A 15453-nucleotide genomic window follows, 5' to 3' on the forward strand; every position below is an offset into this window, starting at 1 on the left:
TACAACCAATCGTCCTTGAACCAATAATAATTTCACCATGGTTGTGATCACGGATCATACATATCATAAAGATATATGTAAAACTAGTTTTAATGATTGCAAAATTTACCAACAAGCTTACTTGGCACATAAAGCAATACTAAAAGAATAAGTTTACTATGATTTGCTACGAGCTATAACCTTGATTAGGATACGACGCATTGTTGGCACTGAATGGAGCCTTTTTATAAATGTGTTTCCAAGGAGCAGAACCAAAATTTATGCAGAGTAGTATGCTTGCTAACACCGCTAAAAAAATACCAAACATGAGAAAACTTACCATACAACCATTATAAGTAAAAGGATCATAACTACATTGTGTTGTGAATGCATATTTTTCATGAGCATAGGATGCAGAATCCTTGTTTTCAAAACTAACATTTAATACATCGATTACTACCATCCTCTCTTTCTTCACTTTACAGTAATAGAACTATAAAAATATCAAACATGGGAATCAAAACTACTATGCATGTGTTATAAATCAAAATTCGTTGTGTGGTGAATGCATAGGCTTCATGAAAATAAGATGCAGGATCCTTGTCTTCAAAACTAAAGTTTGATACATTGACAACTTCCAAAGATTCCTCCCTTTTCTTCTTCTCCTTAGCATGCAACTTCTAGTAGTCATTGAAAATGTGGCCTTCATTTTTGCAATAGCAAGAGAAAAACTTTCTTTACTAAAATGTCATGTAGAATTGGATTTGGTCTTTGAGCTAGCAATAGAAGCAACCTTTTCCTTTCCCTTTTGATGGCTTTAGCAAATTTTTTATCAACTCTTTTTTGGAATAGCACTTGGCTCAAACAATGAGATGCAATGAATTTGCAAAACTAAACTAAGGTGTCATCCGAAACAATGTCATCAACAATAGCAAGTTGCTCCTTAAAATAGTTCATATTGGTGAGAAATGTACCCATGGATTCACCCTTACTTATATGCTTAGAATCCAAGTATGTACATGAGTAAGAAACTCATGCCTCACTATGCACTCGATACAAATTCTAGCAAGTGCATCACAAGTGTACTTGGCAATTTTAAATGAGCAAATACATTAATATAGTTGCTCTCTTGATAAATAAAGTCAATAACGCATGATCATGTGTATCCTTTGTATCTCATCTAGATTATGCTTGAGTGGGACGTAGCATTTGGCTTGCCAATACAAGGACATGCCTATGGCCGACGTGTATGCTATGGGGGATTGTGTGGTTCATGATCATTCACACCGATCACCATCTTATTACCCTTTCCCATTATATTATTTCAAGGCTTCTAGTTATCTATTGGCATTGAGGGCATCTCCTAATGCTAGTCCTACCCTCTCTCTCTCTTCTCATCCAACAAGGATGGGACGAACTACCCTCTATGGTCATGTTGCATGGAGTGTTTCCTCGACAACTGTGACCTTTGGGATTTTGTTATAGTTCCTATACCCCAATCTACCATGGATCTTCATGATGGTGTGAGATGCTCGTGCATGTTAAACATGTCCACGCCACTACATTGGTTTGTTGGAGAAGATTAGCATCTCTCTTCTGGATCTCAACATTTGGGTATCAATTATCTCTTGAGTTGAAGCTACCACTACTTTCTATCACAAATTCCCCTATGATGAGGGATCACATCCATAGAAGGGAGGACATTCAGGATGAGCTTTCATTCCTTGGTATAGACATTTCTTTGAAGGACATAGTTGTGACACTTCTCTTGCGTCACTAACCTATGATGTGTTCTACACTAGTCTTCTGACTTCTCGTAGCTGGGAGACTCACTTAGGAGGAGCTAGTCCCATTGGTGCTTGAGCAGGATGATGCGTGTCATAGTGAGCCAAATTCTTGCAGAGCCGTGCACGTTGTCGTGCTTCTACAATTTTATCTACAGATGTAGGATAAGCCTAGCAAAAGAAAACAAAGAGGAAGAAGTTGGAGTCATCTTTCGACTTTGATACAACTTTTGTGCAGAAGTGTAGAGGCTATCCCACATGTCCTCATTGTGGGACAACCTCGCACCCCAAGGAGAAGTACTAGAAGATATACCCTCACCTTCATCCAGGAGTAACAGGTGGATCTACATTGGAGCCTTTGTCTATCTCTACTTCGTCACGTACTATTACCACAGAGTTCATGTTTTCTACACATTTATCAAGTGAAGGAGCCTTCTTCAAGTGTCTCGTCTTTCTGACATCGAGTCCTATGACTCCCCATGGTGATTTATTACAAGATCTCTATCCGTCAAAGGGTACCTTCACTACTAGTTACACTTCTTTGGTGTCTCTTAGTGGTGTTGGCACCTTGCCTCTATTGTATGACCATCCAACATGCTCCATTTCTAAGGCCCTATATGTTCCAAACTTGGGCTTCTCTCTCCTCTTAGTTCATGGCCTTCCTAAACTCAGGACCAGCGTCTCATCAAGTCAGCTGTCTTTGTTGAGGATTCTTCTATATGAGCCACTTTTGTGACGGGTTGGCAGGAGAGGGGGTTATCTATGCTCCATTCCTCTTCCTTTGTGCAGGGCCCTCCAAGGCAATTGTCTATTGCCACACGTGTTCTCAATTGCGCACCATTTATCCCACAGCTTCCATCCCATCCCCCACCATCTCCTCTAGTGGTTCCCTCGTACCTCCCATCCCTTTCAAAGGGGACAATATTGGTGATGCAGCTATGGATTTCCTGGCCCTTTGTGTTTCAAAGGGGGATTCCTAGGATGGTGAGGAGTTTCTTCAAGGTTTCCAGTTTACTTTGGGCCTTTCTTTTATGTGGATATCCCTTTTCTTTGTTATCAAGCCCCCATTCCTTGCCACTTCACCCTTGGTCCCTAGTATTTCTATGAAGCTTATGGCACATTTGATTCCATTTGATCGGATTTTTATATGGAGAGGGGATCTTGCTCTTTGGCTGGCTTTCTTCATTGACGAACTACATCGGCATTAGTACTCTTCTTGCCACCCTCAAATCTGCATCTCCTTTGGCCTTCCACCACATCCAGAATCTGAGAGAGGTGTTGGCAACCATGTGTGTCTCATGTGTTCATCTTCAACTTGTGAGCCTAAGTCTGAGTTTAATGAGGACATTAGGAACTCTAACATTGTCTTTGTTTGTCATTTTATGTGTTTTAGATGCTTTAGACGGAGGGCACATTAGTGCATTTCTTTTTAGGCTTTTGGTTTCCTCTTTTTCACGTAGAGGCGGCTTGCCCTCCCACTTTCATTATCCATCATTGATCCTTCATGATCAACGAACCCTCCTTACTCTCATCCCCCTACTTCTGCTGGTGCCCACACTGATGCATAGAGTTGCACGTTGGGGATAACTATTGCAACCTTATACCTTTAGCTATTGCAACCACATTGTTCCTTCTCTCTCCTATGTTCTCTCTGTCTCCTCTCCGTGTTCACTTTCCTCTTTCCATTGTGCACTCTCACAAAAGAATAGAGTCTATAAGAAAGCACATGTACAATGAATGGAAAACAATATTCTAAGAAAGTACATGTACAAATGAATGAAAAAGAACAACCTTCTAAGATAGCACATTTATAAATTATGCTTCAAATATGCACAATACCAACACGCATGCCAAGAATCCTATTGATGAGTAGGTGGAAAAGTGGTGACATAAAATTTAATGGCATCAAATTCACGAATCTACTACCATGTTGGAGACATAGGGGGGAAAGACACACACTTTCAAATTACTCTCTCAAATCTTCTTAATGAGAATGAAGTTTACATCATTAGCTTCAATCTCCCTTAAGTTCACCAATTTGCTCTTTCCATTTTCTTTCAACTCAAAAGTAATCATCCACTATGATCAATAAAATATGAAATAATTAAGCCGATAAATATTATTGCACCATTATCTTCAATATAGCAAGAAGGTCCCCCACAAAGTACATGCAATAATAAAGGAAGACAATATCTAAACACCAAAGCGCAAATAGATGTCAAGGGCAACAACAAAGACAAACAATCCAAAATAATCGTGTAAAGCTTCCGCGCAGCATAGATTCAGCTCTTACAAACACACTTACTTTTTTGGGAAATTGGATAGAATGTACATATGCCTTGGTGAAAAGAAACAAACCGATGTTTGTATGCATTTACCTTACTACTGCAATCATTACAAAGAAAGATTAAGTGTCAAAAGAATGAGCAAAATTAATGTTTTCAACACATCAATATATGTAATGATTCTGTGCACGTGATTCTTACGAGTCGAACTAGAAATGATTCGCACATTTACATGTTTTAATTAGCATGCATACTTCATTTCTAAGGCCTTCTATGTAAGTAAGGGGATATACATCTGTCTAGATAATATTGCAAGTGTGGCAAGTGTTCTGTACCGAGCAATATTGCCTTTCAGTTTGAGATTACCTAGAACTCGTTTGAGATTATCTGGAACAATATTAAAATCAAAAGGACCAGATTCTAGAACTTCTCAATTATGATACGATTGAAGAAAATATATGAAACAAAAGCTCCCATTTATAAGAGATAAGGAAGGTTTCATACGGCCAATATTCGAGGGCATTCATTGCAAAAGTGGATCATTCATACTAAGTAAGGTCAGGCAAACCTCATTCCAAGTTTAGGATCCACACGATATATGCCATCACACCATCATAAGTGGCATTAGTATAGGCAAGGCAACAACAAAACCACTGCACAGCCTCTCATATGCCCAGCATCCTATCAAGCCTCACTAGTTGTACAAAGGCTTCCAATCGGGGGGTTGAGCAAGGGCTGCCATAACAAAGACCGCCGATCATTTTAAACAATGGAGACCCACACTTATTATAGACCACCACAAGCAAAGAAGCCGCATACTGCCTATCCCTCAATAGGCTGGCTTAAGTTTCATTCACATCTTTTCAGTGTGGCTTTAGAATTTTTGTGCAGCACCTAGGGCTTCTTGGAGGCAGGTCAAACAAGGCGTGACACATCCATTAACATGAAAGCAAATATACAAAATATGCAGCATCATGGTATATGATTCATCCATTTAAAAGCCTTGGCGCATGATAGCTGTAAATGATTCTATACTGTAAGTGATCCAGACTGTTTAATATGCATTAAATCATTACAGTTGAATTAATATTAACTGAGTGCATTTAAATAAGATTCAGGAGCTCAACTTTCAACCAGTTAACTTTCCTGGTTTGCAACCATTAAGACTCACCACATGTGAAATTATCCCCAGGGGCTAAGCAAGAAAAAATGGATAAAGAGGGGGAAAAGAATAGAAACATAATACAGAGACATTGTGCATGTCATTGTGGCCATGTCCAACATAAATCTCAAAGAAACAGCAATCACTACCATCATTTCATACTCGTTTAGCAATTCCATTTCATTATGCAAGTGATCCAGACTATCTGCAACCATTGAACGTATGTCAATAGTGGCTACCAAAAAATGCAGAAAGCAATTCGACTATTCCATGATATAACATTTAAGATGAGAGCAGGCACAATAAGAAGAGATAGGAGAGGCAGAAAACACGACATGTGATAGGAACAAGAGGCCCATTTAATGGAGGTAAAGTGTACAACCACCGAATGCAAAAGAGATGACAATCACCACCACCATCATCACCAGCTTGCCACCACTTTTTAAGTCGTGAAGACTCATATCAAGCCCACTGCAGCAACCCTCTCAGTGTACAGTTCCTTGCCTATAAACTGCAAATTCTTGGCTCCCTTATTCCTTCAGAAAGTAAAAACCTCAATCCTTACAATTTTTTGAGTTTTATTAGAAAAGGACATATGTACAATCTCATCGTATACAGACGACAACAGCATTCCTTGGGAGTCAGAATGCTCTTTAGCATTCTACAAGTCCTTGGCAAACATGAAGGGACACCATATGCTGAGGCACCATAGCTTGGTAATCCACAGACTGAGTGCCACATGTCAAAGTCAGCTTGAATGCTTGGTTTCCTGCCTGGCAACCAAGCCATATGCAAGACAGTCGTGCCAAGGTTGCAGATGCTTTGGCAACACCCACAACACTCTTTGCAGCCAATAAGCGCACCTTATAAACCATTCCCAGGTCATTGTTGAACCCATTTCCAATCAGGCCTGCATCCTGTATCCCTTTGTAACCTTTGAGATCTGCTACAGTTATAAAAACTGGCACCTCACCACAGTAACTGCTTTGGGAATCAGTCAGTGCATCATTTTGACCAGTATCATCATGCCCATGTAAGCTTAGGGGCCAGTGTGATGGTGCAGAATAGCTCATACACTTGTAATTTTGATGTTCTGTGTACCTTAACACAGCCTGCAATCCACCAACACTACTCTTTAAGTAGTGATAACAATAAACTTTTTGCCAGGTTGGCTTAGCGAACAGCCCAATCCTTCAAATTCAAAGAAGACTGTTAATCTAACCTTCCACTGTGAAGCCGCTAGCAAGACACGTGGTCGTTTAGATCGAACATACTGGAATGCTTCTGATGGGGTCATTCCTCTATGTTTTACCTGTGGTACATGCAATAAGAAATCAGCAAAAGGCTTATCACATTTAGCTGCAAAAAGGCAACAACTGTCTACTTGAAATAGTAGCCATAGAAACTTAAAGGGAAAATGTGTATATGATCTATGTGATCTCAAAATAGACATCTTAACAGCAGCACTTAAATCTTTACCTAAGAAAACACGAGGAAAATAGCACAAACTTGCTCACCAAGTAGCACAAAACAATCGTTGTGCTTCGTCCTCTCCCAGCTTTACAGTGTACATAGGTTGTCTTTCCTTGCTGTACATTTTCTGCCAGCAAAGTTGGATATACCTTTGAGAATTTAAACTGTACTCAAAGTTACACCTGCTTCAGTTTATGTACAAAAGCATAACCCTCACCATAGATAAAATCAACAGCCCGTTGGATGTTCTCAAAGGAAGGAGCAAAAAGATAATCTTGTGTAGGAATTACTAAATGCTTGATCCTTTGGCTCTGTGAACATGTTTTAAAAATACCATCAGACTTCACTGAAGTTAGGAAGTTTTACATAAAAATGAAACAATTTGCTCAATCTGAAATCCTCCCTACATTACAAACGCAAATTTTTGCAAATGCACAATGAGAAGAGTATCAAGACCTCATATAGGGAAGCTGAAACTAGAGTCTCATAAGACTCATTGAGTGTTATGACTGCCTCCACACCAAGATCCTTCAGACGATAAACATCCTTGGGAAATGGAACAGCACCTAGAAGTAAGAACTGGACAAGAAGCACAAAACCAAAAAGTATACATTTCAGAAATGGCATGCCTGAAAAAAAAAATTAAATAATTCTTCCTGGTAACATTTACAACCTGATCAACCAGTGATTGAGTATTAAAACTATTCACATGTAATGCATGTTCTCCTCTGCTCTTGCAGGCTACCCCAAAATCACGAAGACCAAAGAAACAACCTAACATAAAAGGTGATTGTGTAATTATCACTGCTTTTCAAAGACTCTTTAACAGTTTGCCAACTGACAGATGAAGACATCTGTGCAGCACTACACCAATATTGTAGATTTATTTCCAAGTCTGTTTCTCCTTCTCCAATGAGAAAAAAAAATTACTTATGACAAACACATGGGAGTGCTGCTGTCCAAACAATAAGGAAAGTGACTCTCCAGAATTAAACTTCCACAAACAAAACAATCAGAAAACACTGACCCAATGTACATGGACACCCCGATTCAAGACCAGTCTCATTAAATACAGAGGCAAAGAAAAAATCAGCAGTATGTATCTTACCATAGGAACAGCTAAACCCAACTGATAAATAGCCCCACTATCCCCACATGTGAAGACACTGGTGCTAGAACTGCCTAGCTCACAACCAATAGATTCAGAGTTGGAGACAAAGGGGTCACATCCAAGATTTTAACCCAGTGACCGGCAATCAACAAACTTTCCAAAAAAGACCATGAAATATAGCAGAATGGGAGATAAGCACAACCTACTCCTATGCCAAGTCGAATATCAGACAGAAAGTAAAACAAATATATGTTCAACAGTGTCAAATGCTGCATGACCAGAAATCGTACCTGCTCAATCTGATCCCACCATCGGAAATCTGGCTCAAACTTGTTCCTAATGACATTATAAAGCAGAGTAGGATAGAAAAGAAGCCGTGCTCCTGCACCGATGAACATCTTCACAGCCACTTTCTCAGAGTTAACACCAGGCTGTGCCAAGGCTTTTTCTTCACCGAGCTTCTCTTCCAGGCTCTCTTCCACAGAATCCCCATCCTCAGCCGGCTCAATCAGCATAGTTAATGTTAAGTATCACTCGAACGATCTAGACTGTAAACCCCCTCAATGAAAACGATCTGCAATTCCTTTGGCCTACAAATCGAACATCAAATGCTCTCAAAACCCTAAGTTGCTCTGCCAAGATTCTGAGAAAGTCCAATAAGGCGTCATCAATCAGAAAGCGCCGCTAGTAGTTGACATATGCTCTGGTTTCAACGCTGAAGCCTGCACTGCCCATCTGACGTTTAAAACAGCCATATCGGAAAATCACAACCCTGAAATTCAACGAAATGTGCCTGATCTGAGCTTGAAATGAGATAAACCCTAAAAGGAGGGAGAATTTACTCTGCGTTGCGATGAAAAGGCGGGTAGCAGTAGAAGTCCGTTGTCTGGATTAGATTTTATACAGGGATCCGCTCATTCTGTGATGGCAAGTGGGGAAGAGCTATGGCGAAGAAGCATCTGGCGCGGCGGGACGGTCGCAGTATGTGCGAAGGGGAGGACTTCATGTTAGACAGGGTATCGCCATAACTTTGCTCTGCGTGCGGAAGGGAAGAGGGAGCATCGTCGTCTGCGTTTTCCTCAAGGACGAAGAAGAATCGCACATGTGTCAAGAGAAGGCATCATCATCATCATCATCAGAACATAAGACATGAGAAAGAGAGAGAAGAAAAGGGAAACAAATGGATTTTGAGGATAAACATGACAATATTATCTACTACTAGTGGGTCGGTTTTCTTTCTTTCTTTCTTTCTTTCTTTAAGCTTTTCTCTCTTGCCTGTGTTATTTTTCAGGAGCCTGTTCCTGCATGCACGTTCAACACTGGGCGCACATGCACCTGCACCGGACCACCGTGCAAGCTGGCGGGATTCTCAACATTGCTCATCTCGGCACTGTGCTTTAGAGCCATATCACACCTAGTGCTAATGCGGATAGTGGTCTTTTGTGTCCCTCCTGTCAACCTTAAGGTCGCACCTACTATGGCTTCATTTGTGCACGCAAAGAATGACAAAATAGGCAGCTAACAATATGTCAAATTTTACGGTTGGGAATGGTGACAAGCGCAGCTACCATTCAGCGGACCAATCAAAATCGATCTCTCCTCCTTAACCCTACAAACCTTGAGTTTAAACCCCATTTTTTGCAAAGGTTTGTGAGGTTTGCTCAGGGATAAGCAAACCCCACTCCTCTATTTGGCACAAAGTGTGATTGTGTGGCAATGGGAGGAAAAGAGTCGGGTTCTCTTCCCCAAATACCACCCCATGTGTGGTGCACAAATCGGATGCTGGATGCGTACGTAGCGAGCGCCAAAAGGTCCCCAAGAACAAAGAACTCTACTTAAGCTCAAAAAGCAAAAAAGAATATTTACACGACATGAGGCAAAAAGACAAATTGGGTACAATCTCCCCCCATGCCTTGTGTGAGTGCTTCACAAGGCATGTATTTATAAATTTATTCATCTCAAAGCTCAAAGATAGCCCAATTTTACAATTAGCATGCTTTAGCTTTTGTGTTTGCTTTTTTTCAAATAAAGAATAAAGCGGTTGGGCGGCCCAAAAGACGAGTTGTGCCCAAATACAATGTCCAATAATGAGGCATATTCCACGGTGGATTCCGTGAGGTTTTGCGATGGATTTCGTAAAACTATATTTATTTGTGGGGGCTCATATACAAGGTGAATTCATTGTGCGAGAAGTTGATGGGGACGCCTGTCCTTTTCGGGCGTCAAGTTAATTCAATATGCATGTGGGTGATTCCATGGCGGGTGATTCCACAAAATATATATTTAAATTAATTGACATTTATGAGTTTAGAGGGCACTCGTATTAAATTAAGATTAGGACAGAGTTCCAACCTATTTATTTATTTTGTAGCTGAAGGCTGCTAGGTATTCACTTTTGTCAGTTTAATTTTATTATTTTCTAACAATTGTGAATGCTTTAGTTGATGTGTAGAGTAGACAGCAGTGGTGTTGGGAAGCTCTAGGCGATAGCATGTATTCAAATTACTTAGAAGAAATTATCATTTTTTATGGGTGCACATTTTATCATTAAAGACATGACACTAATATTTATTTAGATACACTTATTTAATGAAGCGCTTGACAAATATTTATTATTTTCTATGCGCATGGGCGCTTGGTTTAAATATTTCATTATTGAACATTGTATTTGGACACAGCCCGACTTTTGGGCCGCCCAACCACGTTATTCTTTATTTGGACAAGAGCAAAAGCATGCTAATTGTAAAATTGGGCTATTTTTGAGCTTTGAGATGAATAAATTTATAAATACATGCCTTGTGAAGCAATAAAGCATGGTAATTGTAAAATTGGACTATTTTTTAGTTTTGAGATGAATAAATTTATAAATGCATGCCTTGTGAAGTATCATCTCAAAGCTCAAAAATAGCCCAATTTACAATTAGCATGCTTTAGCTTTTGTGTTTGCTTTTGTCCAAATAAAGAATAAAGCGGTTAAGCAGCCTAAAAGTCGAGCTGTGCCCAAATACAATGTCCAATAATGAAATATTTAAACCGAGTGCCCATGCGCATACAAAATAATAAATAAGCGCTCCTAAATAAATATTAGCGGTTGGATGGCCCAAAAGTCAGGTTGTGCCCAAATACAATGTCCAATAATGAAATATTTAAACCGAGTGTCCATGCGCATACAAAATAATAAATATTTGTCAAGCGCTTCAATAAATAAATGCATCTAAATAAATATTAGCGCCCCGCTTTAATGATAAGATGCGTGTCCATCAAAAATGATAATTTCTTCTAAGTAATTTGAATACACGCAACGCCACCGTTGCCTGCTCTACACATCAACTGAAGCATTCACAATTGTTAGAAAATAATAAAATTAAACTGACAAAAGTGAATACCTAGCAGTCTTCGGCTACAAAATAAATGAATAGGTTGGAACACTGTCCTAACCTTAATTTAATACGAGTGCACTCTAAACTCATAAACATCCATTAATTTAAATATGTATTTTGCAAAATCACCTACCATGGAATCACCCATGTGCACATTAAATTAACTTGACGCTTGAAAAGGATAGGCATCCCCACCATCAACTTCTCGCATAAGAAACCACCTTGTGTACGAGCCTTGGCAAATAAATATAGTTTTACAGAATCCACCGCAAAACCTCACGAAATCCATCGTGGAATATGCCTCCTGGCATCAATGTGGCCAAGCTCTTAGTAATATTGAAAGTTGTCCATAAAGGTTGTATCGAGTGAAATATTAAAGGCTCTCTCTCTCTCTCTCTCTCTCTCTCTCTCTCTCTCTCTCTCTCTCTCTCTCTCTCTCTCTCTCTCTCTCTCTCTCTCTCTCTCTCTCTCTCTCTCACACATAAAGGGTAATTGTATTCCTATGAACATAAAATACAAGAGTTAGAACCGAACTATGCATGTATAACAAAGAAACTAAAGAAACCATAGCATGCTAAGAAACCAAATCATCCTTGGAAATGAGCCATGCATACTATATGATGATAAATTACCAATGAAGAAAGCCTTTCAATCAACCAATATGACTATATACTCCAAAAAGACAATAAAAGGTCAATGCATTCCCCATAGTCCAATTATGTCAATAGCCCCAAAAATGCAAAAGGTGGAAAGCAGCCATCACATGTGCTACAAAGAGTTTGTCAATTTGGGTTTTCCAAAAATCCAATCTCAAGTATGCATGGTTGCTCTTACTACATGAGGCCAAACCTCAAACAAAAGTGACCATATTTTTATGACAAGTCTCCTCATTTGTAGTACAAAAAAGGCAAGAGTTTATATTGTGCATTGAGAGAATAGAAGCAAGAGGGAGACCACCCATCATTAGCATTCTCCAAACAAATACTTGGATTTGAAGGGGGTTTTATTAATCTTATCAGGGGCTATCTAAGTCTAAGCAAGGAAAGGGTTGGCATGTGGGGGGGTAAAGGTGCCTTTGCCTAGCCGCCATGTATTACTACACTAACAATACCTGCACATGCACACTACAGGCGGCGGGCATTCATCACTATCACTTCATTCTTTATTCTTTCAATGACATTTGAATAAAGGGAAGGCCGATCACACATTGTGGCTGTTGGAGTTACCACATTGTGTATGTGTCTCTCTCTTGCTCTTGCTCCTTCCACCATAGCTCTTGCTCATACTCGTGCTTCCACTTCAAGGCTCACCTCCCTTCAACTGGTATTAGAGCCTTCTTTGCGAGCTCATTGTCTCAGCTTCCATTCGAATACCTACAAGCAATCGTCTCTTTGTTGGCACCCATAGCCATTCTGTTCAAGCTTCCTATTGGTTGCATTCTTCTAGGGCACTCTTTGAGTCTTCTCAAGAAAGTTGGAGCAACCCCCCATAGCCCTCACCCTATTGGTGCAGCATCATGTTGCATGGAACAAGCCCTTTTTCAGCAGCAACTCACCTTTTTCATCTCCTATAGCATATCTTCTTCAATGGGCAGTTATACAAGCACTTATACACTTGGTTTTGATTCTTGGCATTCGATTTGAGCACTAAGCTTCAGTTTTGGATTGTTATAACAATCCATAGACTATCATAAAATGGAGAAACACTTATGTTTGATGTCTACACTCATTGCCATTGGTTGGATTATGCCTAGTTATGCCCAATTGATGCTTATATATTCAAGGATGCTATGTCACTGCTTAGAGTTGATTTTGGACTGATTTAACCACTTCATTTACTCTATTTTGGCTGAGGTTTGTTGGCTAGAAATACATGGTAGCACTCTATTTGATGCTTCTATGGTTAGGTTTGTTGGTCTTATAATGCCCAGTTATGCTGGGGTGATGTCTACATGTATGGGAATGCTATGCATGTGTTATGGATTGGATTTGGAGCCGATTTTGGTACTGAAATAGCTTAGTTTGATAGTGTATTCACTACTATATATAGCATGGTTGAACCTCATTTAACAAGGATTTTATATGCCTATTGCTACTAGCCATTCGGGTGTTCTATATGCATTACTGTTGTGTACCATTGATGCTAGTACATTGGTATATCATATGCCCATGCTTTGATGTAGCTTTGAGCTTGATTTGAGGACTGATTTGCTCAATTTTGACAGTGATTTTACTATTGTAATAACCATGGCTGAAGCCTATTTGGTCAGTGTATGCTCTACCTATTGGTCTCACGGGTGCTTCCTAGGTGACTCATATGACTACACGGATGTATATGGAGGTTGGCACATGTCTTGTATTGCTCTGGGATGCCTTTTGAGCTTCAATCAAGCTCCATCTTGGTTGGCATTTGATTGACATTGGTCTACAGTGGCATGCTTTGTGACAGTCATTATGTCTATGGTCTATGCTTGACCCTTTGGTACATGCTTTGATACATGTATAAGAAATGCATGCTCCTTACATTGTCTATGTTTGATCGCCACTTGGAGCTTCAATTGGGCTTTCATTTGCATACTTTGGAGCTCTTGGATGCTTATTTGGGTTGTTAGAGATTTGACATTGACTGTTACATGATGTACTAGATGTTATAGGTGATGCTTGATTGATCCCTTTCTTTGGATACTCCGTTGATATATGGTATTGGCTCCATGATACCTTATGTATTCACATGCTATCTTCTAGCTTGGTTGCTTGATTGACATCGATCTTTCTGCCAGTGGGAGCTTCATGCTATCTCTAGATATTACAAAGCTTGTAGGTTATGCAGTTGAGCTTCTTTAGTAGATGAGACTAGGATCTCTTACATGTCTATACTCTTGATAGATACATGTCTGCATTGGATGCTTTTGGGCTAATTTGATTTGTCTTCTCTTTGAGCATACACCGACCTTTGTCAGGTTCTATCAATTAGGCATACACCTAACTTGGCTTACTCTCTAAGTTCTTTATGCTTGGGCTTGTATCCTTCTACTGGCATCGATTACTCTGACACATTTGGGTGTTTAGCTCATGGTTCTTGGTTGCTACAGTGTTTGTTACATGCCTGCTTCATGCAGGATCTGATCTGGCAATCATACTTGACTTTGGATCACTACGAACTCATGTTTGCTCTCTTTTTCTCACTGTTTTGATTATTATAGCAAGTTGTTTTATGTAGACTATGATGTATTTACTGAGCTTAATAATGTAATTTTGATGTACTTTTTGGTACTATTTGGTGGACAGCTAATCATTTTAGCAGTTTCTCCTATTTTTAACTTGTTTTGGGAATGGTTTTGGCATGTTTATTGCTAATTACAGCAATTGTCTTTTGCATAGTCTGCCTCTATTTGACTCATTATGGTTGGTCATCTCAAAGATACGACTTTGTTTAGCATTGTCAAGTTGGATGGCACCAACTATGGCTATTGGAAGTTTCAAATATGGCAAGTTTTGGTGCTGAAATTGCAGATTAAGACATTAAGAAACAAAAGGTATTAAACCTGAAACATGGATGACGATGACTGGGCTGATTTAGATGCACTATGCAAGTCCACTATCATTTTATCACTCTCCGAAGAGGTCCACAATAATGTTGTTGAAGATGAAGATCAGAGTGCATGGAATCTATGGGAAAAGATTCAAGAACTTTATGCAAAGTAGAGCCCGCATATGTTTTGGCTTAAATAGTTGATGGATCTCCACATGAAGGAGAGGACCCCATTGTCTGCTCACTTTAGCCAGTTTCATTCTATCATGAAGAGTCTACTTCAACAGGGTATTGAGTTTCAAGATAATCTACATCCTTTGTTTTTGCTTGGCACTTTACTTAAGTCTTGGGATGTATTTCACACTGTGGTCTATACCAACAAACTTGATGGGCTAAAATTGAAAGATATAGAGAGTGCTATTTTGTCTGAAGAAATTAACAAGAAAAAAAATAATGCTTCTCACCGGTCACATGCTTTATCCACTAGAGGTGGTAGGAGCGACAAGAAAGATAATTATCGTCATGGGAAGGACTCTCAAAAGTCCCAGTCTAAGTCGCATGGATGCAGCAAGTCCCGTGGATGTAAGTTTAATCTTACATGCCATTATTGTGGGAAAGTAGGACACATATGGCCATAGTGCCATAAGATGTGCAATGGCAAGCGCAAAGAAAAGGGGAAAGAAAAAGTGCATGAGAAATCCAATGATCGCAACATTATACTTGCAAAGTCGAGTGTAAAGATTGAGGA

The 15453-nt window shown here is 39.6% G+C and overlaps 1 protein-coding gene across 2 annotated transcripts; it reads right to left on the reverse strand.

Moving 5' to 3' along the window:
- Window positions 1-5528: 5528 nt before the first annotated feature.
- On the reverse strand, window positions 5529-8974 carry LOC148028708 (phosphatidylglycerophosphate phosphatase PTPMT2-like). 2 transcript variants are annotated; one of them, XM_087687496.1, is made up of 7 exons: window positions 8637-8974; window positions 8085-8516; window positions 7140-7262; window positions 6901-6994; window positions 6728-6810; window positions 6433-6522; window positions 5529-6322 (listed from the first exon to the last, which is right to left on the reverse strand). In XM_087687496.1, exons 2-7 carry the CDS (start codon window positions 8307-8309, stop codon window positions 5864-5866), a joined length of 1074 nt encoding a protein of 357 aa, XP_087543622.1. In that variant the 5' UTR covers window positions 8310-8516; window positions 8637-8974; the 3' UTR covers window positions 5529-5863. The 2 variants fall into 2 exon arrangements, with proteins under 2 accessions (XP_087543622.1, XP_087543621.1); XM_087687495.1 differs by having other exon boundaries at window positions 8085-8529.
- Window positions 8975-15453: the final 6479 nt, after the last annotated feature.

Source organism: Lygodium microphyllum, chromosome 11 (genome assembly GCF_053477565.2).
Source record: "Lygodium microphyllum isolate KBCC chromosome 11, Lygodium_microphyllum_v1.1.10, whole genome shotgun sequence".
Taxonomy (NCBI): domain Eukaryota; kingdom Viridiplantae; phylum Streptophyta; class Polypodiopsida; order Schizaeales; family Lygodiaceae; genus Lygodium; species Lygodium microphyllum.

Excerpts from the sequence above, each read along its gene's own strand:
- LOC148028708 (XM_087687496.1), bottom strand. The coding sequence starts at position 8,309 with ATGCTGATTGAGCCGGCTGAGGATGGGGATTCTGTGGAAGAGAGCCTG. Across the intron at positions 7,263-8,084 it reads GGTGGGATCAGATTGAGCAG|TTCTTACTTCTAGGTGCTGT; the intron begins GTACGATTTCTG and ends CTTCTTGTCCAG. Across the intron at positions 6,995-7,139 it reads TTTCAGCTTCCCTATATGAG|AGCCAAAGGATCAAGCATTT; the intron begins GTCTTGATACTC and ends ACATGTTCACAG.